Source organism: Rutidosis leptorrhynchoides, chromosome 4 (genome assembly GCF_046630445.1).
Source record: "Rutidosis leptorrhynchoides isolate AG116_Rl617_1_P2 chromosome 4, CSIRO_AGI_Rlap_v1, whole genome shotgun sequence".
In the NCBI taxonomy this organism is placed as follows: domain Eukaryota; kingdom Viridiplantae; phylum Streptophyta; class Magnoliopsida; order Asterales; family Asteraceae; genus Rutidosis; species Rutidosis leptorrhynchoides.
This window is the reverse complement of record NC_092336.1, coordinates 2,527,387-2,554,895: the sequence shown is the minus strand read 5'-3', so window position 1 is coordinate 2,554,895 and position 27,509 is coordinate 2,527,387. Positions and strand designations below refer to the sequence as shown.

General features: G+C 32.4%; 1 protein-coding gene across 1 annotated transcript; it reads right to left on the bottom strand.

Moving 5' to 3' along the window:
• Positions 1 to 20,023: 20,023 nt before the first annotated feature.
• Positions 20,024 to 27,250, bottom strand: LOC139904052 (protein STRUBBELIG-RECEPTOR FAMILY 6-like). Its single transcript, XM_071885985.1, has 16 exons — positions 26,797 to 27,250; positions 26,116 to 26,248; positions 25,957 to 26,028; positions 25,752 to 25,817; positions 25,562 to 25,633; positions 23,431 to 23,502; positions 23,213 to 23,284; positions 23,074 to 23,139; positions 22,900 to 22,962; positions 22,497 to 22,813; positions 21,994 to 22,262; positions 21,620 to 21,900; positions 21,311 to 21,452; positions 21,094 to 21,221; positions 20,856 to 21,012; positions 20,024 to 20,359 (listed from the first exon to the last, which is right to left on the bottom strand). Exons 1-16 carry the CDS (start codon positions 26,885 to 26,887, stop codon positions 20,210 to 20,212), a joined length of 2,151 nt encoding a protein of 716 aa, XP_071742086.1. The 5' UTR covers positions 26,888 to 27,250; the 3' UTR covers positions 20,024 to 20,209.
• Positions 27,251 to 27,509: the final 259 nt, after the last annotated feature.

Here is a 27,509-nt window from a genome sequence, read left to right as displayed (position 1 = left end):
TTAGAACATCATTTCCATTCATAGAACCCAGAAAAGTATTTGTATCATTCAAAATCTTAGAACATCATATGAATATTAATGACTACAATCTATGTTCAAATCTCTCGAAATTCCTGAAGACACTTCAAATAATGAACAATCGAGATGATGATCCAACCACATGTTAACCGCAGTCTTGTACCTGAAAAACCCTCGAAACCAAAGGCATAGTTTAACACGTATCCGTGTCATACCCTTTAGCATTTATTAGCTAAAATAACTTTTCAATCCCTTTTCAAAATAGACAGTTTTGTCACAGCTCCAGCAAGTCAACTTCGATTCTTCAGTCGAAACAGCCTTATTATAACCTTGATATATACGTTACCCCTTTCGCCATCATTACCGGGGAACCGTTTATGTTCCACCACATTAGCAATAAACTTACCAACAACTTCACTGATCTTTGACTTTCTGAAAAATCATTATATTTATTGAAACCCCATCATTTACTCATCTGCATCTTGTAACAAGAATTGTCTTGCCAATTACTGGGAATCAGCAATCCGTATTTTGAAATCTCGCAGCATGTATATACCAACAGTTATATGTGTATTTATAACATCTATCTCCTATACTTACGTACTTTGAATGTGAAGTGTCTGAAAAACACCCTAAACTGCGAACTAATTCTTGAAATTTCGAAAGATGCTGATGAAGCAGCAAAAACTGTAAACGACCTTAACAGTAAAAAGTTTGATGATAAAGAATAGTGTGTTGACAAAGCTCAGAAAAAGAGAAGGTTTGAAACTAAAAAATGAATTGAGCAAAGTATGAAGGAGGCTGTGGATAAATCACAAATACTAAACCTGCCTTCAAAGAATCCAAATGATTCAGTGTCTGCTGAAATCCTTAGCAAATACCTTATTCCTTACTCTAAAACCCTTGCAGACAATATTCTTCATCATCCTCTGATCTTAAATGTTCTAAGATATCATCATATCTTTCATTATAAATATCTTCGATGTTTCTGAAGATATCTTCACAACTATTGTTATCCGAAATCATTTACATCTTCGCGCTACCTGTGTAAAATCATAAAAGAAACTATTTTAGTTTCTAAATTCTGAAACCTTCGAATTTAAAATATGAATGTGTTTGAAGTAGTATTGTGAACTGAAGCATGAGTTAGTATAATATAATGACACTTGATCAACGTGATTATATTACAGTAAGTCATGCTGAGTTTCTAATGGAACGTGATAAAGGTTCACAGATCATACCCTCATCATGAACCATGTTACATAAATCTTTCATTATATTTAACCTCTAAACATATCAAGAAAATATTTTCTTGATGATTCGGTCTTTTCGGATATTCTGGTAATTTGACAAATCAAGACCGTGCCATTACAATTTCCTTCTTAGAACATTAACTATGTTCATTCCGAAATTCATATCTACAAATTCTGGACCATTATCCACTTGACTTAAGGTCGGGAAGAGAAAATGAAAGCATGAAGCTCCGAAATATAATAGAGGATATAAAGCTCGATAGCAACACCGAAATTACAAACCATGTATATCAATGCGAATAGCAATATAAAGACATGGGATAATGAACATAGTTAATGCGTATAGCAATATGAAGGATACGATAGCCAAGAAAATATCAAGAATTAGAACTGGATTTAGTATTTTCACAACCTTTTGGAAATAAGAATTAAGGAAGAGATTATAGGAATGGTGAAAATAATGGAACGGAAGAGGACAATTTATAACGAAATATCAGACATAGCAATCGAGGCAGATTACGCATTTAATCAAAGAAAATCTAATCTCCTTAATTTCTAGAGAATCAAATCTTATATAGATTATGAAAGTTTCCTTGAATTCAGGAAATCAACCGTGACTACGTCAAGAGTTAAGACGAACCTTAATTTCATCATTTCACTCTTTTACGATAACTTCTTTCATACGCCTCGAGTAATCGAATTGTTTATCCATATTACCTAATGGTAATAAAATTCTACTTATCAACTTGTTTTCGGCATGAAAAATGTTCTAACTGTCAACCATGACAACCCCACTCAAATTTTGGGACGAAATTTCTTTAACGAGTAGGTACTGTGACAACCCGAAAATTTTCGACCAAATTTAAACTTTAATCTTTATATGATTCTGAAACGATAAGCAAAGTTTGTAATGTTGAGTCTAGAAAATTTTGGAACTATGTTCATACATTCAATTACCCTTTTGACTATGCTCGACGATTCATGAACGAATATGTAAATGGATATGAATATATATATATATATATATATATATATATATATATATATATATATATATTATAACTTGAAAACGTTAACAAAGTATTAAATGTATAATATTTTAGATTAAACGTATTTGTCTCAATATATGCTTAATATATTCATCTACGAAATTAAAAGATAATACCAACGATTGGATTAGCAGATATTTCAACAATTATAAATCCCGTAAGTATTGTGATAAGTCTTTGTTGAGAGGTCCACCTTGATTTAAGAAATCTTTCCTTTTTAACTGTATTTGATATATAAATAACTTGCAACGTGTATAGAAAAAGTATGTATATATATTGTATATATATATATATAATAAGGTTCGAAATTATTTTTGTAAAAAATAGTAACACCCATTTATTGTTCCGTTTGATAAATAAATATTATATACAAATTTATATTTTTCTAAACGAAAATATATATTTTACAATGTGATAATGCAAAGAATTGAATTAGATATAAAACGTTTCGATATTATTAAATATATTTTAACAAATAACGAGGAGTTGATTTATAGAAGCAAATGACCAAATTACTAAAATGTATATGTTATACTTTGAGTAATATAGTTTATTGATAATTTAAGATTATATTTTGAAAAAGGTACGAATCACGAAACGTAAAGTACAAGTTTTCTAAGCATACGAAAATGCATTCGAGAAACCGGAACTGAGACATTAGTCGAGCGTAAACGTACGAGTCATCGGACCAAAAAATAAAAGTCAACTATGCACGTGAATATAATATAATATATAATTAATTAATATAAATTATATATATTATATATATATATATATTATAAAAATATGTCGACAAACAAAACAACAAAAAAATTCTGAGCTGGATTTTGGGGCCATGCGATCGCATGAGAAATAGGCATAAAACCCATGCGATCGCATGGCAGTAAGGAATCAGAAACATTCTATAAATTAGCCAGTTAGCTCGACGTACACACACCCATATTCTATTTCTTACTCCCTCTGTTATATAATTATTATTATTATTATTATTATTATTATTATTATTATTATTATTATTATTATTATTATTATTATTATTATTATTATTATTATTAAGATTAATATTATTATTAATATTATTATTAGTATTATTCATATTATTATTTATACATAAAATACTACGACGGAGTCATGAGCGAATTATTTCAAAACAAGCTTTTCGAACAGAATAGAGCTAAGGAAAGTATGGGTTATAGCTATGGAGGTTATGGGTATAATTCGGGAGTATTTATCGTAAGTCAAACTTGTGTTTATCATATCCGTTGCGTCTACGTACTTTTCTGCAATATTGAATCACAATATTGATACGTAAGCATTTATATCTTATCTTTTATATATTAATAGTGTACCCATGTCTAGTGCTCGAGTATATATGTTTATGCATGCTTGTATGCTTTAATTTTGTCATTAGATAGTTTATGATGAATCACGAATTTGATACATATGTTATTGATAAAAGGTATATAATATGCATGTCGTTGGAAAGGTGTCGAAAAATTAATAACTTTTCATTTAGAAATCGTATGTTTTCGAGGAACGGATTAAAAGTTATGGTCAACTGAATTATAATTAACATTAATTGAAATTACTTTTGAATCTGCAATTGATATTTAAAAAATTTGTCTATGAGCTTGGTAAAGTGGATTTTTAATCAAGTAAATGAATTGCTATATAAGGTACGTTTGGTTTTGTTGACCAATTGTCAAAGTTGACTGTATTATCATGTTTTAAAGCTTTATAAACACTATAATCTGATTTTACAAGTATTGGAAAACTATGAGAAATAATAAAATATGTTCGATTGCCATGATAATTCAAATATAATATAGCTCCTGAAATAAATAATATTTTGAGCTTGATAAACTATAAATTAGTTCAATTATCGAGACTTATATTATGTTAATAAACATGTAAAGATTTAAAGATCATATTGGGTCAGGTTGACTTTTGAAATGACTTTTTTTAACTTTCACATGTCGGTCTCGAGCATTAGGATTATGATACACTATGACCTGACCTAGCTTGTTAGACATGTATTGACCAACATATGTTCTCTAGGTTGAGATCTAAGGTTATTTTGCATTGCGAGTTTCGATCACATTTCGGTGAATGACCTTATGTGCTGCTAAGGTGAGTTTCATTTGCTCCCTTTTTTATTGCTTTTGCAATCTATATTTTTGGGCTGAGAATACATGCACTTTATTTTAAAAGCAATGGACACAAGTACATACTTAATTCTACACTGATTTTGAACCGAAAATCCCTTAGCTTTGGTAACTAGTAACTGCCGATTATAAGAACTGGTGGGCGCGAGTAGTTATATATGGATCTATAGGACTTGACATCCCCGTCTGTTCCAGGTATAGAAACCCTAGCCTGAACTAAAGAACAGACGTATGCTATTTGAGTTTAGTACACATTGGATTGCGTGTATAGTACATGTTGGTTGCATGTATGTTAAAACAGGGGTACTTATTATAACGTTAAAGTTTAGTTACTAGGGTGCTCAATCTTGTAGAATATTTTGATAAACGTTTCTGGATGAAACAACTGAAATATTGTGATCCACCTTTGTATACAGATTATGCGCAACATTAAAACTATGAACTCACCAACCTTTGTGAAGTGACCCGAACTTTTCCATGTTTATATATATTTAATGAATTTGATATTTACATGATTAAGTGTTTCCAACATGTTAAGCAATCAAACTTGTTAAGACTCGATTAATTGAAATAGGTTTTATATAGACAATTGACCACCCAAGTTGACCGGTGATTCACGAACATTAAAACTTGTAAAAAACTATATGATGACATATATATAATTATATATTTAGTTAACATGATATTATGATAAGTAAGTATCTCACTAGGTATTTTAACAATGAGTTATTTACATAAAAATGAGACTATTGAATTAAGAAACTCGAAAACGATATATATAACGATTATCGTTATAACAACGTCTTACTAAATACATATGAATCATATTAAGATATTGATACACTATGTTTAATCATGATAAATGATAAGTAAACATATCATTAAGTGTATTAACAATGAACTACATATGTAAAAACAAGACTACTAACTTAATGATTTCGAAACGAGACATATATGTAACGATTATCGTTGTAACAATATTTAACTGTATATATATCATATTAAGATATATTAATACATCATATTATCATGGTAATATAATAATTTAACATCTCATTTGATATAATAAACAATGGGTTAACAATATTTAACAATATCGTTAACCTAAAGGTTTCAAAACAATACTTACATGTAACGACTAACGATGACTTAACGACTCAGTTAAAATGTATATACATGTAGTGTTTTAACATATATACATACACTTTTGAGAGACTTCAAGACACTTATCAAAGTACTTCTATTTAACAAAAATGCTTACAATTACATCCTCATTCATTTTCATCAACAATTCTACTCGTATGCACCCGTATTCATACTCGTACAATACCTAGCTTCTAAATGTATTTACTATTGGTATATACACTCCAATGATCATCTCTTAGCAGCCCATGTGAGTCACCTAACCATGTGGGAACCATCATTTAACTTCTAGCATGAAATATCTCACAAAATTACAAACTAATGGAGCCTATATGGGAACTCCAAATTCACGTGAAGTAGTACTCTCACAAACACATTCACTTTGCAATTTTCTTGAATCAAATTAATCTCTCTCTCAAGTGTTCTTACTTTGTTCTAAGTGTTCTTCATCATCTTCAACAAAATCTAGCTCAATCTAGTTCATAAATCCATACATAAACCAAGTTATAAAACAACTACTCAAGAACACACCAACAACACTTCCAAGTTTGCTAGCTTACTTCCAATCTTGCAAATCCACTTTGAATGATCATCCAACCACAAGAAATCTTTCTTATTTACAGTAATATATCTTTATAATATAAGGTAATACTCATATTCAAACTTTGATTCAATTTCTATAACTTTAACAATCTTATTTCGAGTGGAAATCTTACTTGAACTTGTTTTCGTGTCATGATTTTGCTTCAAGAACTTTCAAGCCATCCAAGGATCCTTTGAAGCTAGATCTATTTTTCTCATTTCTAGTAGGTTTATCCACAAAACCTGAGGTAGTAATGATGTTCATAACATCATTCGATTCGTATATATAAAACTACCTTATTCGAAGGTTTAAACTTGTAATCACTAGAACATAGACACAAGTATTGAAACTACATTCTATGTTGAATCGTTATACCAGATATCGCCCTTGTTGAACTTGGTAACCTAAGAATTGGTGTTTATTATAATTGCCACCAATTGACGCGAATCTTAAAGATAGATCTATGGGCCATTGACAAGCCCCATTCAGAGAATTTGAACTGCTTTAGTACTTCGATATTTATATATGGGGATATTCTAGATGCATTTGTTAATGTCGGTTACCAGGTGTTCAACCATACGAATGATTTTTATGCAGATTACATGTTATTGAAAGATGAAATCTTGTGGTCTATTATTACAATTTGATATATAGGTTAAACCTATAACTCACCAACATTTTTGTTGACGTTTAAAGCATGTTTATTCTCAGGTGATTATTAAGAGCTTTCGCTGTTGCATGCTAATATATGGACAAGATTTGGTGTCATCATGCTTGTATAATATTGTTTAAAACTGCATTCGAGATTTACTTTGTTGTAACATATTAATATTGTAAACCAATATGTATTGGTAGTGTGTAAGTGTGATATTTTTAGATTATCATTTCTGATAATCTAAGTGGTGTCCTTTTAACCTTGTCGATAAAATAAAGGTAATGGTTTTTTTTTTAAAAACAAATGCAGTCTTTGAAAAACGTCTCCTATAGAGGTCAAAACCTCGTAACGAAATCAATTAATATGGAACGTTTATAATAAATATGAACGGGACATTTCAGTTGGTATCCGAGCTTTGGTTTTAGAGAACCAGAAATTTGCATTAGTGTGTCTTATCGAGTTTGTTAGGATACATTAGTGAGTCTGGACTTCGACCGTATTTTCTTTAAAAACAATTGCTTAACACTTTTGTTGGAAACTATATATTATTAACATGTAAATATTAGGTGATATATTAATCTCTTAACGTGTTTGATATTATGTGATAGATGTCTACCTCTAGTACAAATTCCATCGACTCACCTAATAATAATGAAGAGTCGTATATAATTTGGGAAGATTCACAAATTCCCGAAGAAGAACCGAAAGAGGAGGAACCGAAAGAAGAGGAACCGGAAGAAGAGGAACCGGAAGAGGAGGAACCGGAAGAAGAAGAGGTTTCGGAGGAAGAAATATTGATACCTACAGTAAATCAATTAAATAAAAGAAAATCATTAACCAATGGACCAAATTTAAAAATGGTCAATGGTGTTTCCGCCGAGAAAGCAAAATATTGGGAAGATTACCAATTTTTCGATGAATTGGATCCCGACGAGGATTCCGATGATGTTATAGAAATTATCTTGACCCAATTTAATATAGCAAAAGAAAATAATAAGGGAAAAGGTATAAAAATAGAGAAAACTGATTCCAACCCCGATGAACTTTATATGTATCGGCAACGTCCGTATTTCCTAAATTGTAACAATAACCCGGGAACCTCTAAACCACCAGGTTTTTCTAAACTATTGTGGAAAATGACGGCTCGTATTAGAGGAGCACCATATATCCCTAGAAAATTAGGAAAACGAACCAAGTCCGAAGAAGAAGAAACCAGTGATTCAGATTAGAGGGTTATAATTATGTTGAGTATTATATGTAATGTAGTGTGCTTGTACTTTTCTGTTCTATGTAAAAATTGCTTGTATTTTTTGTTAATTATCTTTTACGAATCTAATCCTTGTCTATTTTAGAGTATAAAAACACAAAATGGACGTTAAGGATAGACAACCAAAAAATTTAGAAGACCTACCAGGAGATATGATTGATGAAATCTTGTCTAGAGTCGGGCAGAATTCATCAGCACAATTAGTTACGGCAAAATTAGTTTATCAAACGTTTGAAAGACATTCCAGGCATGCCTTAGTGTATAAAAGGCTTTCCTTCGAAAGATGGGGTATACCACATTGGGGAGACTTTAAGTTACGCCAAGTTTTCTTTAAGGCATTTAGTTCGGGAAACCCAGATGCAATTTTACGCTACGGGTTACGAACCTATTTTGAATCAACATATCCCAACATAGGACTCCGTTCTTTAGAAAGAGCTTCCAACATGCAACATAAAGAAGCATGTTATGCTTACAGGTTAATAATGTTCGCTTCTCATCAAATTGAGAAAAAGAACATTGGGTTGAAACTTTTAAATAAAACATTCTCACAAGTGACGGACTCAGTAGTTGGGGTAAGAAACAAGGTTTTTAGATTGCTACGAGGCTGTTGGGCATTACAAAACCCTCGTCCTTTTGACGACATGACAACATGCTGCCTAGCCAATGGTCATAACGGTTACTTTCCACAAGATCAAGGATGGAAAGTCATCTTAGTAAAACCTGAATGCATGACTTGTTTTTGGACTTATGAATTACGTGTCTTTATTTCTTTTGCTGAACAACTTGCGTATTAACTAGAAATACCTTTATAGCTGCTGAGTAGCAAAGTTATTATGTGCTGTATTTCATCCTAAATGTATAATAGAGGTATTGTAAGTTGTAAATATTAAATAAAATTTGAACGCGAAATTTTATTATAATCAGTTTTTTCATATGGAATTGTAGTAGTTGAATTGTATATTAGCTACTAAGTATGAACTTAACGGGTAGGTACTACCCGAATTAAAAACTATAAAACGCTAATATGAAGAAAAATCTTTTATAAATGAGTTCATACTATGCTACAAAATACTATTGACTACTCTTAAAATTCTATATGATTAACTTAATTCTTTTGGCTATTTTTGAAGGAAATGGCACCGAATACTCGTCAGAATTTGAACATGAGCGAGGAAGACTTCCGTGTTTTCCTTGCTGCGAACAGAGCCGCAGTGCAGGCTGCAATGCAAAATAACAACAATAACTCTGGTTCTAGTAGTAGAACTAATCCCACAAGAAATCGTGTAAGATGCTCCTACAAAGAATTCACTGCCTGCAAACCTTTGGAATTCGATGGAACCGAAGGACCAATTAGATTGAAATGGTGGACCGAGAAAGTCGAATTGGTGTTTGCCATAAGTAAGTGTACTGAAGAGGACAAAGTTAAGTACGCTACGCATACCTTCACAGGTACTGCATTAACGTGGTGGAACACCTATCTTGAACAGGTAGGACAAAATGCTGCTTACGCACTACCGTAGTCAGCATTCAAACAACTGATGAACGAGCAGTACCGTCCTAGAAACGAAGTCAATAAGCTCAAGGTAGAGCTTAGAGAGTTACGAACACAAGGGTTCGACATTACCACATATGAACGACGATTCACAGAGTTGTGCCTATTATGTCCAGGAACGTTCGAAGATGAAGACGAGAAGATCGACGCGTTTATAAAAGGATTACTAGTAAGGATTCAAGAAGATGTGAGTTCACACGAGCCCGCTTCCATACAAAAGGCAAGTCGAATGGCTCAAAAACTCATAAATCAGATTGGGGGAAGAATTAAAGAACATGTGGCTGAAGAAGCCAACACGAAACAACTCAAGAGGAAGTGGGAGAAAACGGTGACAAGAATCACCAGTACAACAATAACTACAACAACCGTTCCAACAACAGCAACAATCCCAACAACAACCAAATCAATAACAACAATGGCAACAACAATCAGAACAATAAATGTCTAAGGTATGGAGGGTTTCATCCAGATAAGTTCTGTGTAGTAGTGTGTACCAAGTGTAATAGAACCGGACATAGTGTAACGAAGTGTGATGTCTATGGACCAAAGGCATATAAAAATAACAAAACAAATAATTCCATTATTTTTTACGGATGCGGAAAGCCGGGCCATTTCAGCAAAGCATGCCCTAATCAAGGGAATAATAATGGGCAAAGCCATGGACGAGTCTTCAACATTAATTCGGTAGAAGCGAAGGAAGACCCGGAGCTTGTTACGGGTACGTTTCTTATTGACGATAAATCTGCTTATGTTTTATTTGATTCGGGTGCGGATAGAAGCTATATGAGTAGAGATTTTTGTGCTAAATTAAGTTGCCCATTGACGCCTTTGGATAGTAAATTTTTACTCGAATTAGCAAACGGTAAACTAATTACAGCAGATAAAGTATGTCGGGATAGAGAAATTAAACTGGTTGACGAAACATTTAAAATCGATTTAATACCAGTAGAGTTAGGGAGTTTTGATGTAATAATTGGCATGGACTGGTTGAAAAATGTGAGAGCAGAAGTCGTTTGTTACAAAAATGCAATTCGCATTGTGCGTGAAAAAGGAAAACCTTTAATGGTGTACGGAGAAAAGAATAACGCGAAATTAAATCTTATTATTAGTATGAAGGCGCAAAAACTAATAAGAAAAGGTTGTTACGTCATTCTAGCACACATTGATGAAGTTAAACCAGAAGAAAAGAACATCAGTGATGTTCCCGTCGCAAAAGAATTTCCCATGTATTTCCGAAAGAATTACCGGGATTACGCCCACATCGATCCGTTGAATTTCAAATAGACTTTGTACCATAAGCTGCACCAATAGCTCGTGCTCCATACAGACTCGCACCCAGCGAAATAAAAGAATTACAAAGTCAGTTACAGGAACTTTTAGAGCGTGGTTTCATTCGATCAAGCACATCACCGTGGGGAGCTCCTATTTTGGTTGTCAAGAAGAACGATGGTACATTTAGGTTGTGTATCGACTACCGAGAGTTGAACAAACTTACCATCAAGAACCGCTACCCACTACCGAGAATCGACGACTTATTTGATCAACTACAAGGCTCGTCGGTTTATTCGAAGATTGATTTACGTTCTGGGTATCATCAAATGCGGGTGAAGGAGGATGATATCCCAAAGACTGCTTTCAGGACGCGTTACGGTCATTACGAGTTTATGGTTATGCCGTTTAGGTTGACTAACGCACCAGCTGTGTTCATGGACCTCATGAACCGAGTGTGTGGACCATACCTTGACAAGTTTGTCATTGTTTTCATCGATGACATACTTATTTACTCAAAGAATGACCAAGAGCATGAAGAACATTTGAGAAAAGTGCTAGAGTTGTTAAGGAAGGGAAAAATGTACGCTAAGTTTTCAAAGTGTGCATTTTGGTTGGAAGAAGTTCAATTCCTCGGTCACATAGTGAACAAAGAAGGTATTTAGGTGGATCCAACAAAGATTGAAACCGTTGAAAAGTGGAAAACCCCGAAAACTCCGAAACACATACGTCAATTTTTAGGGCTAGCTGGTTATTACAGGAGATTCATCCAATATTTTTCCAAAATAGCAAAACCCTTGACTGCATTAACGCATAAAGGGAAGAAATTTGAATGGAAGGATGAACAAGTGAAAGCGTTTCAATTATTGAAGAAAAAGTTAACTACGGCACCTATATTTTCATTACCTGAAGGGAATGATGATTTTGTGATATATTGTGACGCCTCAAAGCAAGGTCTCGGTTGTGTATTAATGCAACGAACGAAAGTAATTGCTTATGCATCTAGACAATTGAAGATTCACAAGCAGAATTATACGACGCATGATTTGGAATTAGGCGCGGTTGTTTTTGCATTAAAGACTTGGAGGCACTACTTATATGGAGTCAAAAGTATTATATATACCGACCACAAAAGTCTTCAACACATATTTAATCAGAAACAACTGAACATGAGGCAGCGCAGATGGATTGAATTGTTGAATGATTACAACTTTGAGATTCGTTACCACCCGGGGAAGGCAAATGTGGTAGCCGAAGCCTTGAGCAGAAAGGACAGAGAACCCATTCGAGTAAAAGCTATGAATGTAATGATTCACACTAACCTTACTACTCAAATAAAGGAGGCGCAACAAGGAGTTTTAAAAGAGGGAAACTTAAAGGATGAAATACCCAAAGGATCGGAGAAGCACCTTAATATTCAGGAAGACGGAACCCGGTATAGGGCTAAAAGAATTTGGGTACCAAAATTTGGAGATATGAGAGAAATGGTACTTAGAGAAGCTCATAAAACCAGATACTCAATACATCCTGTAACGGGGAAGATGTACAAAGATCTCAAGAAACATTTTTGGTGGCCAGGTATGAAAGCCGATGTTGCTAAATACGTAGGGGAATGTTTGACGTGTTCTAAGGTCAAAGCGGAGCATCAGAAACCATCAGGTTTACTTCAACAACCCGAAATCTCGGAATGGAAATGGGAAAACATTACCATGGATTTCATCACTAAATTGCCAAGGACTGCAAGTGGTTTTGATACTATTTGGGTAATAGTTGATCGTCTCACTAAATCAGCACACTTCCTGTCAATAAGAGAAGATGACAGGATGGAGAAGTTAGCACGACTGTATTTGAAGGAAGTCGTCTCCAGACATGGAATACCAATCTCTATTATCTCTGATAGGGATGGCAGATTTATTTCAAAATTCTGGCAGATATTACAGCAGGCATTAGGAACTCGTCTAGACATGAGTACTACTTATCATCCACAAACTGATGGGCAGAGCGAAAGGACGATACAAACGCTTGAAGACATGCTAAGAGCATGTGTTATTGATTTCGGAAACAGTTGGGATCGACACCTTCCGTTAGCAGAATTTTCCTACAACAACAGCTACCATTCAAGCATTGAAATGGCACCGTTTGAAGCACTTTATGGTAGAAAATGCAGGTCTCCAATTTGTTGGAGTGAAGTAGGGGATAGACAGATTACGGGACCGGAGATAATACAAGAAACTACCGAGAAGATCATCCAAATTCAACAACGATTGAAAACCGACCAAAGTCGATAAAAGAGCTACGCTGACATTAAAAGAAAAGATATAGAATTTGAAATTGGAGAGATGGTCATGCTTAAAGTTGCACCTTGGAAAGGCGTTGTTCGATTTGGTAAACGGGGGAAATTAAATCCAAGGTATATTGGACCATTCAAGATTATTGATCGTGTCGGACCAGTTGCTTACCGACTTGAGTTACCTCAACAACTCGCGGCTGTACATAACATTTTCCATGTCTCAAATTTGAAGAAATGTTTTGCTAAAGAAGATCTCACTATTCCGTTAGACGAAATCCAAATCAACGAAAAACTTCAATTCATCGAAGAACCCGTCGAAATAATGGATCGTGAGGTTAAAAGACTTAAGCAAAACAAGATACCAATTGTTAAGGTTCGATGGAATGCTCGTAGAGGACCTGAGTTCACCTGGGAACGAGAAGATTAAATGAAGAAGAAATACCCGCACTTATTTCCAGAAGATACGTCAACACCTCCAACTGCTTAAAATTTCGGGACGAAATTTATTTAACGGGTAGGTACTGTAGTGACCCGAACTTTTCCATCTTTATATATATTTAATGAATTTGATATTTACATGATTAAGTGTTTCCAACATGTTAAGCAATCAAAGTTGTTAAGACTTGATTAATTGAAATAGGTTTTATATAGACAACTGACCACCCAAGTTGACCGGTGATTCACGAACGTTAAAACTTGTAAAAAACTATATGATGACATATATATGATTATATATATAGTTAACATGATATTATGATAAGTAAGTATCTCACTAGGTATTTTAACAATGAGTTATTTACATAAAAATGAGACTATTGAATTAAGAAACTCGAAAACGATATATATAACGATTATCGTTATAACAACGTCTTACTAAATACATATGAATCATATTAAGATATTGATACACTATGTTTAATCATGATAAATGATAAGTAAACATGTCATTAAGTGTATTAACAATGAACTACATATGTAAAAACAAGACTACTAACTTAATGATTTCGAAACGAGACATATATGTAACGATTATCGTTGTAACAGTATTTAACTGTATATATATCATATTAAGATATATTAATACATCATATTATCATGATAATATAATAATTTAACATCTCATTTGATATAATAAACAATGGGTTAACAACATTTAACAAGATCGTTAACCTAAAGGTTTCAAAACAACACTTACATGTAACGACTAACGATGACTTAACGACTCGGTTAAAATGTATATACATGTAGTGTTTTAATATGTATTCATACAATTTTGAAAGACTTCAAGACACTTATCAAAGTACTTCTATTTAACAAAAATGCTTACAATTACATCCTCATTCATTTTCATCAACAATTCTACTCGTATGCACCCGTATTCGTACTCGTACAATACCTAGCTTCTAAATATATTTACTATTGGTATATACACTCAAATGATCAGCTATTAGCAGCCCATGTGAGTCACCTAACCATGTGGGAACCATCATTTAACTTCTAGCATGAAGTATCTCACAAAATTACAAACTAATGGAGCCTATATGGGAACTCCAAATTCATGTGAAGTAGTACTCTCACAAACACATTCACTTTGCAATTTTCTTGAATCAAATTTCTCTCTCTCAAGTGTTCTTACTTTGTTCTAAGTGTTCTTCATCATCTTTAACAAAATCTAGCTCAATCTAGTTCATAAATCCATACATAAACCAAGTTATAAAACAACTACTCAAGAACACACCAACAACACTTCCAAGTTTGCTAGCTTACTTCCAATCTTGCAAATCCACTTTGAGTGATCATCCAACCTCAAGAAATCTTTCTTATTTACAGTAATATATCTTTCTAATATAAGGTAATACTCATATTCAAACTTTGATTCAATTTCTATAACTATAACAATCTTATTTCGAGTGAAAATCTTACTTGAACTTGTTTTCGTGTCATGATTTTGCTTCAAGAACTTTCAAGCCATCCAAGGATCCTTTGAAGCTAGATCTATTTTTCTCATTTCCAGTAGGTTTATCCACAAAACCTGAGGTAGTAATGATGTTCATAACATCATTCGATTCGTATATATAAAACTACCTTATTCGAAGGTTTAAACTTGTAATCACTAGAACATAGTTTAGTTAATTCTAAACTTGTTCGCAAACAAAAGTTAATCCTTCTAAATTGACTTTTAAAATCAACTAGACACATGTTCTATATCTATATGATATTCTAACTTAATTATTTAAAACCTGAAAACACGAAAAACACCGTAAAACCGGATATACGCCGTCGTAGTAACACCGCGGGCTGTTTTGGGTTAGTTAATTAAAAACTATGATAAACTTTGATTTAAAAGTTGTTCTTCTGGGAAAATGATTTTTCTTATGAACATGAAACTATATCCAAAAATCATAGTTAAACTCAAAGTGGAAGTATGTTTTCCAAAATGCTCATCTAGACGTCGTTCTTTCGACTGAAATGACTACCTTTACAAAAACGACTTGTAACCTGTATTTCCGACTATAAAATTATACTTTTTCTGTTTAGATTCATAAACTTAAGTTCAATATGAAACCATAGCAACTTGAATCACTCAAAACGGATTTTAAACGAAGAAGTTATGGGTAAAACAAGATTGGATAATTTTTCTTGTTGTAGCTACGTGAAAATTGGTAACAAATCTATATTAATCATATCCTAGCTAAATCATATTGTATTATACATGTATTCTCATATATTATGTAATCTTGGGATACCATAGACACGAATACAATATTTTGACATATCATATCGACCCATTTATATATATATATATATATATATATATATATATATATATATATATATATATATATATATATATATATATATATATATATATATATATATATATATATATATATCGGAACAACCATAGACACTCTATATGCAGTAATGTTGGAGTTAGCTATACAGGGTTGAGGTTGATTCCAAAATATTATATATACTTTGAGTTTTGATCTAGCCTGAAGCTTGTATACACGAGGTCGTGGATTGATTCGAGATAATATATATTGCTTTATTTCTGTACATCTAACTGTGGACAACTAGTTGTAGGTTACTAACGAGGACAGCTGAATTAATAAACTTAAAACATTAAAACGTATTAAAAATGTTGTAAATATATTTTGAACATACTTTGATATATATGTACATATTTGTTATAGGTTCGTGAATCGACCAGTGGCCAAGTCTTACTTCCCGACGAAGTAAAAATCTGTGAAAGTGAGTTATAGTCCCACTTTTAAAATCTAATATTTTGGGATGAGAATACATGCAGTTTTGAAAATGATTTACAAAATAGACACAAGTATTGAAAATACATTCTATGTTGAATCGTTATACCGGATATCGCCCTTGTTGAACTTGGTAACCTAAGAATTGATGTTTATTATAATTGCCACTAATTGACGCGAATCCTAAAGATAGATCTATGGGCCATTGACAAGCCCCAGTCAGAGAATTTGAACTGCTTTAGTACTTCGATATTTATATATGGGGATATTCTAGATGCATTTGTTAATGTCGGTTACCAGGTGTTCAACCATACGAATGATTTTTATGCAGATTGCATGTTATTGAAAGATGAAATCTTGTGGTCTATTTTTACAATTTGATATATAGGTTAAACCTATAACTCACCAACATTTTTGTTGACGTTTAAAGCATGTTTATTCTCAGGTGATTATTAAGAGCTTCCGATGTTGCATGCTAATATATGGACAAGATTTGGTGTCAGCATGCTTGTATAATATTGTTTAAAACTGCATTCGAGATTTACTTTGTTGTAACATATTAATATTGTAAACCAATATGTATTGGTAGTGTGTAAGTGTGATATTTTTAGATTATCATTTCTGATAATCTAAGTGGTGTCCTTTTAACCTTGTCGATAAAATAAAGGTTATGGTTTGTTTTAAAAACGAATGCAGTCTTTGAAAAAAGTCTCCTATAGATGTCAAAACCTTGCAACGAAATCAATTAATATGGAACGTTTATAATCAATATGAACGGTACATTTCACTTTGTGTTGACACTTTTAAGCATATTTATTCTCAGGTTCCTAGAAGTCTTCCGCTGTTTGCTTATATGTGATACAAGCTATGTGCATGGAGTCATACATGCTTTATTCGAGAAAACATTGCATTCACAAAATCATCACCATGTATCTTATTTTGAATGCATTATCAACGGATGTAGTAATGTAAACTATTAATTATTGTGATTGTCAATATGTAGAAATCATCAAACGTCAAAAACCTTGGAATTTGATATTCAATTATGGTGTGCCTTTTCAAAAGAATGCAATGTTTACAAAACGTATCATGTAGAGGTCAGTACCTCACTGTGAAATCGATGAATGATGTATTCGTCCAAAGGGATTTGGAAGGATCATCACATAAATCGTCACCACCGTTTACAAAGAAGATAAATGTTTTTACTAAAAAGTGACCCTACATTTAAACCACATTTTTCATATGAAAGTAAAATATGTTCTCATTTGATCCAATTAATTTTATTATCTGATTCGAAACCGCCCCAAAAAAATTTCCTTCTTTTAGTTTTTAGTATTTGAAGTATTTTGGCAGGGGCGTGGAAAAGTGAAAAATAGTAGAGTGGGATACTACTAAGTACGGGTTTAAATAGATTTCGCCTTCCAATACGAGAGTCTCTTTTCAAACTTTTCAATATTTGGTTGCCAAGATGAAGCACTTGTTGTAGGTCCTAGATAGGTAAATGGTGTAGAACCTAGAGTGCACTCTAAATATTTTGCCATAGATTCAATATCTTATTTTTTAACACCGATACCGTATAGATTACTCTTTTTAAAATTCACCTTAAGTCCCGAGATTTTTTCAAAACATTTAAGTGATTTGGACAAGTATTTGGAGTTTCTTTTATTCCACTCTGTGAAAAAAATGGTATCGTCCGCGTATTGTAAATGCGATACTACAACATTACTATGACCGACTTTGATACCACGAAATTGACCGTTTGAGATGGCACGTTTGGTTAATATGTTCAGGCCTTCGACCACAATGATGAATAGGAAATGGGATATGGATCACCTTGTCAGATATTTCTACCGGGAGTAAATTCTTTCGTAGGAGATCCGTGTATTAGAATTGAAATGGATGTGGAAAAGAGGCACGGCGAATAAAATCGATTCATTTATTATCAAAACCCATGTTATGCATAGTATCAAATAAAAAATCTCATTCGATACAATCAAATGTCTTTTCGAAGTCTACTTTGAATAAGTCCTTTACGTTTCTTACGTTATAATTCATCTATGAGTTCATTGACTATTAGAACACTATCAAGTATATTCCTACCTTTTAAGAAAGTCGTTTGTTCACTTCCCACAACCTTGTGGATAACGTTAGAGAGCCGGTTTGATAGGACTTTTGTTAGGATCTTATAATAGCTACCGATGAGGCAAATAGGGGCGGTATTCATTGAATCCAATTGGGTTGGGCTTTTTAGGGACAAGTGTAAAAAACGAGGCATTACAACCTTTTGAAATTTCACTGCTGACATAAGCATGATGTCATGAATAGTTTTTTTAAGACGATTTCTGATTATTATCTTTCTGTAATGACGTAAGCATGACATCATGAATATATTTTTTGTGTTGAGTAAACATGACGTCATCATAGTTTTTTTTTTTTTTATATCTTTTGACAATAGTTTTTTAAATGATTGCTTTTCTTTATTTTAATTTGGAGATAGATGGGGATTAAAGGTACTTAAAATGCAATAAAAAGAAAAAAAGAAAAATGATATTATTAACTCACGTTACACATGTCAAAAGTTATAATTTGTCTATCGGAAATTAATAACATAGACTACCCTCGTACCAAGTGAAATTGGAATGGACCATCACGTCAAAAAAAAAAAAAAAAACAAACCCTGAGACCACCTCGCTGATAATGTACAAAAGTCAAAACACCACTAGTGGTTGACGATGACCATCTATTATATACTTGTATCCCCCTTGTTGAAATTTGTTTATGTATATATGGTGTAATTGTAAGGCCGTTCTGTCAAATTTAGGAGTCCTTTCCAATAAATAAAAGTGACTCTTATATACAAAAAATTTTCATATATGATAATAAGTTCAATAATACTAGTATACTATTATGATCAATTAAAATAATAGTTGTAGAAAACATAGTATCAAATCTAGTATTATATATATACGTATACATACATATTAATTAATAAATTGACTTATGTATGTAAAAATAGATCTTGGAATTAGGTATGTAATATATTAGAATATATTTCTTGAGCTCTTATAGATATTGGACTATATACGACCGCAAATCTTTCACATTCCAACATTCGGCCCTGTGTTATTGGTTAAAAATATAAATGAAAAATATTCTTCGCATATGATAAAATAGAAGAGGTCCCTTTCCTACATATTAAGTTGATTGATGGCTTATGCAGTTATGCTACAACTTCCAATTCAACATTTTCACGACTCGCCATACAAGGCATCTCTATGGCATCTGGGAGTGCAATTTCTTTTCAACATACAATCGACAATCTTGCGTTTCTAAAAACACATTTCGGAAAGGCATGCATGTCCTAACCTTTTATTACTAGGTAAAACATGCAACTTTGAATTCAATTATCAAAATCAGGATGCTCTGTACGTTATGAGTCTCGTTCTTTTTCCTGATGGAAAACTTAACGTAGATTCAGATTTTGGCAATTTCAGGCCATTCCAAATGCAACTCTTCAAACGAAACCAAGACAATTCACATTTTTTACAATGACAACGAAAACTAAATTAACTGGTTCCAACTTCAAATGTCTATTGTTATCTAAATACTCAGCACAGGAATATGAAATTATTAAAACAAACTAAATTTCGACAGCCTGAAGAATCATACGTATCATATGATTTTAAATATATAAATAAATTACATGTATTCCTGTGAGTCCTGGGTGCCCGCATGCAAAGATGAACCTTGATCTATACCAACAGTTCTCTTGCTCATATATGCCCTCTGAACAAGTCTAACCAATGCCTGAACCACTTCTGACATGGGCGGCCTAAACTCTGGCTCCGACTGACAATTATCAAGTACTACTATTATTAATTATTAATGGTATTAATAATAACCATAAGACATCAAGTAAGCAAAACCTAAGTAAGGGTGTGTTTGATAAAACTAAATGGTTAAGCGCTGAATGATCATAATCTGAAAGATTCAAAGGTTCTGAATGACAATAAGCTGTTTGATAATCATTTTGAATGAGCAATGTTAAAAATGTAAAATTACCTTATTAACCTTTATATGAATAAAAAGTAGATCGTATTTGTTTAGTAAGTGTTCATATAATATAATTTAAAGAGGATATAATATAAAAGTTATGTGCTTAATGGTTAAGAGAGAAGTGCAGCTATGAATAGTTAAGCACTGAATATCTGAACCATTCAACATCATATGTCATTCAGATGTCGGGAACAAACGTGTTGAATGCTGAATGCATTCAGTGTTGAACCATTTCATTAAGATGTAAACAAACACACCCTAAGTAACTCACTAAGCATGGAAACATTACCTGTACACACAATGCAATTACATCTGCAAATCGAGAAAGAGATTTGACTGGATAAAGTCCTTTAAGTGCAGGATCTACCATCTTTGCAAGAGCATCCATGTCATGAAGCTGAGGTGTCGCCCACTGCACCAATGACTGTTCTGCCCTTGTCCTTGAACTTTACAAGGACATGACAATAATTTATCATCAACAAGACCTTGAATTGAAAGAGTTTACAACAAACAGAATGCTTTATTACCTATCAAATGATTTTCTTCCGGTTAGTAGTTCCAACATGGTAACACCAAATCCATACACATCACTTTTTATTGTGTACTGACCACTCATGGAAACCTCTGGGGCACTGTATCCACTATCATCCAATCCCTGCAACGGAAACGTAAATTTGGACTACAAGGGTATAATAGCAATTACTCTACACATCAGCTTCTTTTAAAGGCCCTATTATAATGTACCTGATGATAATGATCTGCATCAAAGACGAGACTTGCTAACCCACAGTCAGAAAGATGAGGATTGAGCTCTGTGTCTAATAAGATATTGGCTGAATTAATATGTTTATGAACAAATGAAGGCGAGCATACTTCATGTAGATATCTAAGGAAAAGAACATCACATCAGCATTAACTAGTTAATTAATTAATTAATTAATTAATTCGTTTAAGGGTGGAATCAGGAATCAACTTAACCGTTAATTGATTATTATATCTCAAGTCATTTTAAGCATTGTATTATTATTATTATTTATTTATTATTTAACTTACTCCAATGCACGTGCTGTCCCTAAAGCAATTTTGACACGGCTATTCCATATTAATGGTTTGGTGTATTCATCTGAGAGATGCAAGACATCATAGAGAGATCCATTTTTAAGGAACTCATAAACTAAAAGGTGCTGTCCATGCTCACAGCAGAATCCAACAAGCTCAGTTACATTAGGATGCCGCAATCTGGACACATCTGAAACTATATCAATGAAATCATCTGCTGATAAACCACCGCCAGGGAAAGCAGCAGACGGCTTTATTTTCTTAATGGCAACAACCTACAACACCAAATATAAGCCCAATCAACTATTTTCAACTATCTATATCTTCTATATATACATAATAATTTGTGTATGCGCGTAAAACAATACCTTTCCATCTTCAAATTGAGCACGGAAAACACGTCCAGTAGATCCTTCACCGATGAGGTTGTCAGCACTAAAGCTGTCTGTAGCTATTTGAAGATCAGCTATTGAGTATGATATAACATCTAGTGGGGCCACACTTACTTTCTTGTCAACAACAGGAATTTCTACGAATTCATGGTCATCAAATGACTTGTGATGATCCATAGCCATAGCCATAGCCATGGGTGGCGGTTTCAGATCTATAACATCTGCTGAAGTTTCATTTGTGCTCACTGTGGAAGAAGAAGCATGAACTGACTTAGTAGTATCTACAAGAACGGTGTAGTATACGCATTTCATTGATTGATTGAGAATTTAAAATTTATTAATAAATAACATATGTGAGTATGATTGTAACAGTATTGAAAATTCTGTAATAAATAAAAACTCCATCATTTCTCTTAATTAATCATGCAAGATTTCTTGAAGCTTATAACTTCCATGAAAACAGAACTTAAAGCTTATACCTTGATATTCCTGTTTATGTGGAGCAAAAGACCGGTCCTCAGTCTTTTCCAAATCATTAGATGACTTTTTGGATCTTTTCTTGAACAAAAACAAGGCAATAATAATGAGACCAACAACAAGAACAAGTATAATAATAGATATCACAATTCCTGCTATAGCTCCACCACCAACACCAGATTTCTTGTCACCAACACCACTAGTGGGATTATGGCTATTATTGCCACTTGGTTGTCGATTTTGGTTACCCCTTCCAGCTGAAGGTGTGCCAGGTGGAGGTGGGGGTGCAGGCCCTGAGCTCCACAAGTTACCATCCTTTCTGCCACAAAACAAACAAACACATGATTGATGCTACAACAATCTTTCTTTTTATATTAAAGATATAACTTAGAGTCGGACACTTACTGCAAATTGATGTTGTTCAGTTGACTAGGAACCCACCCAGTAAATTTGTTATTGGCAACGTTCCTGATCGAAACATCAAAAAAAAAAAAAAAAAAAAAAAGTGAACATAACCAAACACATGTCTTGTATCAAAAAGTAAACCAAAAGATGGAAATTTCCAAAGGTGGAGCTTACAGATTTTTGAGGGGAAGATTGGCAAGGACATCAATAGAACCTGTAAACTGGTTGTTCTGCAGATAACTAAAGAACGATAGCACATGAAACATGATTGAATGGAGTGTTGACTAAGATTACATGTATAATATATACTTACATATCAGTTGCACTTAACAACAAGCTGAAACTCTGGGGAAGGTCACCCGTAAAAGAATTGAAAGACAGATCCCTGAAGCATAGTAAAATTATAAAAGGCATTCGTTCTTTCACCTCGTATGAGCACAAAAAAAACATATGGATACAATACATATTTGAAAAAAAGGATTAAATGTAGCTGAAAAAAAGCTCAACTTGAGGTCGGGAGAAAGGTCTTACAAAGTAGATAGAGCTGAAAGCTGTCCAAACATGTCAGGCAATGAGCCACTAATTTGATTTCCAGCCATGTTTCTTTAAAAAATATATATAATAAGAATAATAAATAATAACAACAGAAATAATCTCTCTTCTTATTAAAAGAAAAACTTAATTGTGAAATAATTATTCAAATTAAGACCTTAAATCAAATCCTAACCATTAGATTTAGATTGTACAAAGTAATCTAACCATTAATTTAAATCACGAATTTGTATTACTAATAATTTTTGACATTCTTTATTCAAAGACCTTCATACCCTTAAAACATATTAGTATTACAAATTACAACACTAAATTTTAAATTACAAATTAATGGCTCCATACAAATCGGTCAATTTGAATATTTATCCTATAATATCCGATTTTTGATTTGATACATTCAATCCAATCAGTTAATTTGAATATTTATCCTATAATATCCGATTTTTAAATTTTGTAATGCTTTAAATTTTGATACCTGAGATGTTGAACCTTACACCAAAAAGTTATATCCTAGATAGTTGTCTATTTTGTTTTACTTATAATTGGTTGTGTAATGTAATATATTGCTATTGATTGATTTGTTTGATATACCGGCTTCTAATTTTGTCAACTAACTTTTCACAGGTTTGCATCTAACATAATTTTAAACAATACCATTCGAGAGATACAACAAGATTTGGTTATGGGTTGCTATCATTATTTTGTTAATTTCGATGGTTAATTTTGTTGTGAGAAACTTTTTTAAGTTAACCAATTATTGTTAGAATTGAAGTATTTACACCATTAATGATGTGAGTGTAGAATTCACATCTCTTGGTCTTAGGTGTGCCACAAGGTGAATTCTCATGCTTTACTTTGTTAAGTTAAAAGAAGTTTGATTTATGCTTTATCGTAGTAATTTGCATACATGATTGCAGTAACCATGTTGTAATTATGTGATATAGAAGTGGTAATCTAGACGGATTTTCTAATTTACATGATAAATTGTAATGATTAGATGTTTAAATGTTTGAAGAAGCTTTAATTACCTAAGAAATCTATATATAAATGTGTGTGATAATTATTCGATGACATAACTGTTTGTTGCATAGGTCATGCTTTTATGGGTATATATTGTATTGTATTGATACTATTAGCGAAAATAGATGTCAAGATAAGTATTACAGAGGGACATGAACAATACATCTACTGACCAAATAGCTTGATGGAGAGGTATTTTCTGAAGTATTGCAAACGTTTTTTGTTATTGTAATTTTTATTTTTGTTCACCCAAATTGTCCTTTTGATCCATCATCATATTATCTACTATGCTATTGTATTGTGGGTGAGATATACAGTAATAAATTGCTCAATCATCAATATGAAATCTGTGAAAATTTAAGTTTATTAGTAGTCGAGGTTTTTTTTTATTGATGATAATGTTATATTTTGTGTTTCCTTTCATATCATTATTTGTTATATGGATTTTTAAATATTTTCAAGTGTTTCCTTTTTGGTTCGAAAGACACAAGTTGGTGAAATGATTGGACATGTTAATATTGGAAGAATCGCATATATAATTGGTAAAAAAGTGGTATGAAACTTGTGATGTTTTGTGTGTATCTTTATGACGAAATGAGGAATGAACTTAATTTATATGTATTCTATATTAATGCTTGGGGTATAAATGTGAACATGCGTTAGGTTCTGTCTGATTTTTATTATAACTAAGGTAATTGTATGATTTTCGTAATTAATAAGTGTAATGTAAATAAGCTAATAGTATGATTCCTGGCCAAAATTTATTATTGTTCTACAAACTTTTATTTTGATATTTGCTCAATATTTTGTGATTTTTTCTGACATGTGAAAAGTACATTGTGTATCATATCATATAAATAAATAACATATTTTCTAAAAAATCCCGCAAATTCGCGGGTCTTTAACTAGTAATAATAATAATACAGTATACAATATATATATATATATATATATATATATATATATATATATATATATATATATATATATATATATATATATATAATAATAATACGATAATGAATTTAAAAAAAATGGATTGGAAACATAAATAACCACTAAACCAATATAAAAAGTTGAGATGACTCACAAGTATTTCAGAGAAGTCATTTGTGATATGGAATACGGAAGGTTGCCAGTGTATCCACATCCAGCAAGATTTCTGCATTACATAGCAGTTGATGTAAGAAAATGCTGATAAAACCTAATTATTAATATATATATATATATATATATATATATATATATATATATATAAAGGTAAGATAAGAGGAGCATACAATCTTTGCAAGTTGGGAGGAAGACTGTATGGTATCTGATTGCCCAGATTGTTGTTGCTTACATCACTGTAGCACCAAATGAGAGCATATATGTTTTGTACATGGAAATGACTAAAATCAAAGAATGCGAATGCGAATGCGAATGCGAATGCGAATGCGAATGCGAATGCGAATGCGAATGCGAATGCGAATGCGATGTTCTTACAAGTTAGTTACTGAGGTCAAACTTGAAAGCTGATACCCTATTCCACCAGAGAGCCCTAGACTGGACAGTTGACTGATGAAAAAGCACAAATTGAGTTTTAATAAACAATTTACATAATTATATATCAACTCATAAATGTGAATCAAAAGTATGTCATACATTTCTGTGACTCTTGATCCAGAACAGGTAACGCCTTTCCAGTTTTCTCCACAAGGGTCCCCACTGGTTGAGCTCCATTTAGTTAATTGTCCCGGTGAATTCAAATTCTGATACATGGCATTCAAAGCAGAGGCTGCACATGGGAGCAAAACATATATAAGATATATAAGTATTTGATTTGATTTATGCATCTAGTTTCTTTAAGGTCATCATCCAGTTTTTGCTCCAATTCTGAGTTTATGGTATCTTCCAAGATATTAATAACACTAATGTTGACACAACTGCTATTAGGTCTGTTAGTAAGATTTTATTTATTTAGATTGAAGTTATGAATGGAAGGTTAAAATAGTTTGGATATATACAGTAGCTAGCTAGCAAGCATTAACTATGTGACCAATAGTATGAAAACTCCACATTTCTAATTCCTTTGGATAATGAACCAAATAAAATGTTGCTTTTCTTTTTCCAAAATTCCAATATATAAAATCATAAATAAATCATCAGACTGCATATATAATTATATATATGCATGTGTATGTAAGAAGAAAGAATAGAAAGTAACTTGTTCCACAACCCTTGTTTACCGACTAGTAATAAGCCACGTAGGTTCACCGGAAGGCAGTGTTTTGATATATATTTATAATAATAATTATAATTTAATAAATAAATAAAAATACTGACCATCGGATGAATCTGTGTCGCCATTGATGAAGTATGGACGAATAACAAATATGATTGAAAAGAAGAAGAAACAAAGTGATGATGACGTCATTTCTTTTCCTTACTTGTTAGCGTCAGTCGTTCGTATTGTAATGAATGTCACCGACAAACAGCAGCTTCAGATTTTTACCAAGTCTTTCTTTTTGTTTTTCCCTAATTCATTTTCTTTCTTTTTCTTTTTGAATCAAATCAAAACAAAATCAAGTACCTCACTGCTAACCAAAATTTAAAGCTAAATGTGGCTCTCGACCTCACCCTCACTCTCGACCTCACCCCTGGGGAACAACAATCAGAGTCAATCACTGGCAGAATATTGAAGCAAACCTCTATATTTTCCTATTTTTTATTCATAATTAATAATTATAATTATAATTAATTAATGATATGGTTCCCTATACATTCTCGGGAACGATAAAAAAACAAAATTAAATAAAATAAAGGTAGTAGGCGCAACCTTTTACGCCTCCTCAAGAATCTAATCTAATCTAAAATCTAAAAATAAGGAAACTATGCAAATTTTATGCAAGAAGGAAACTATGCAAATTTTCAAATGCTAAGGTTTCATTATGACAAAAATATATTGTTGTAACTTTTAAATTGTGATTAGAAAAGTGCCTTAACGATGCTTTATACAAATTCCAGCTATAATTTAAATCAAGGGTATAATTGAAAAG

Excerpts from the sequence above, each read along its gene's own strand:
- LOC139904052 (XM_071885985.1), bottom strand. The coding sequence starts at position 26,887 with ATGACGTCATCATCACTTTGTTTCTTCTTCTTTTCAATCATATTTGTT. Across the intron at positions 25,634-25,751 it reads CCTCCCAACTTGCAAAGATT|AAATCTTGCTGGATGTGGAT; the intron begins GTATGCTCCTCT and ends TATGTAATGCAG. Across the intron at positions 22,963-23,073 it reads AATCTTCCCCTCAAAAATCT|GAACGTTGCCAATAACAAAT; the intron begins GTAAGCTCCACC and ends TGTTTCGATCAG.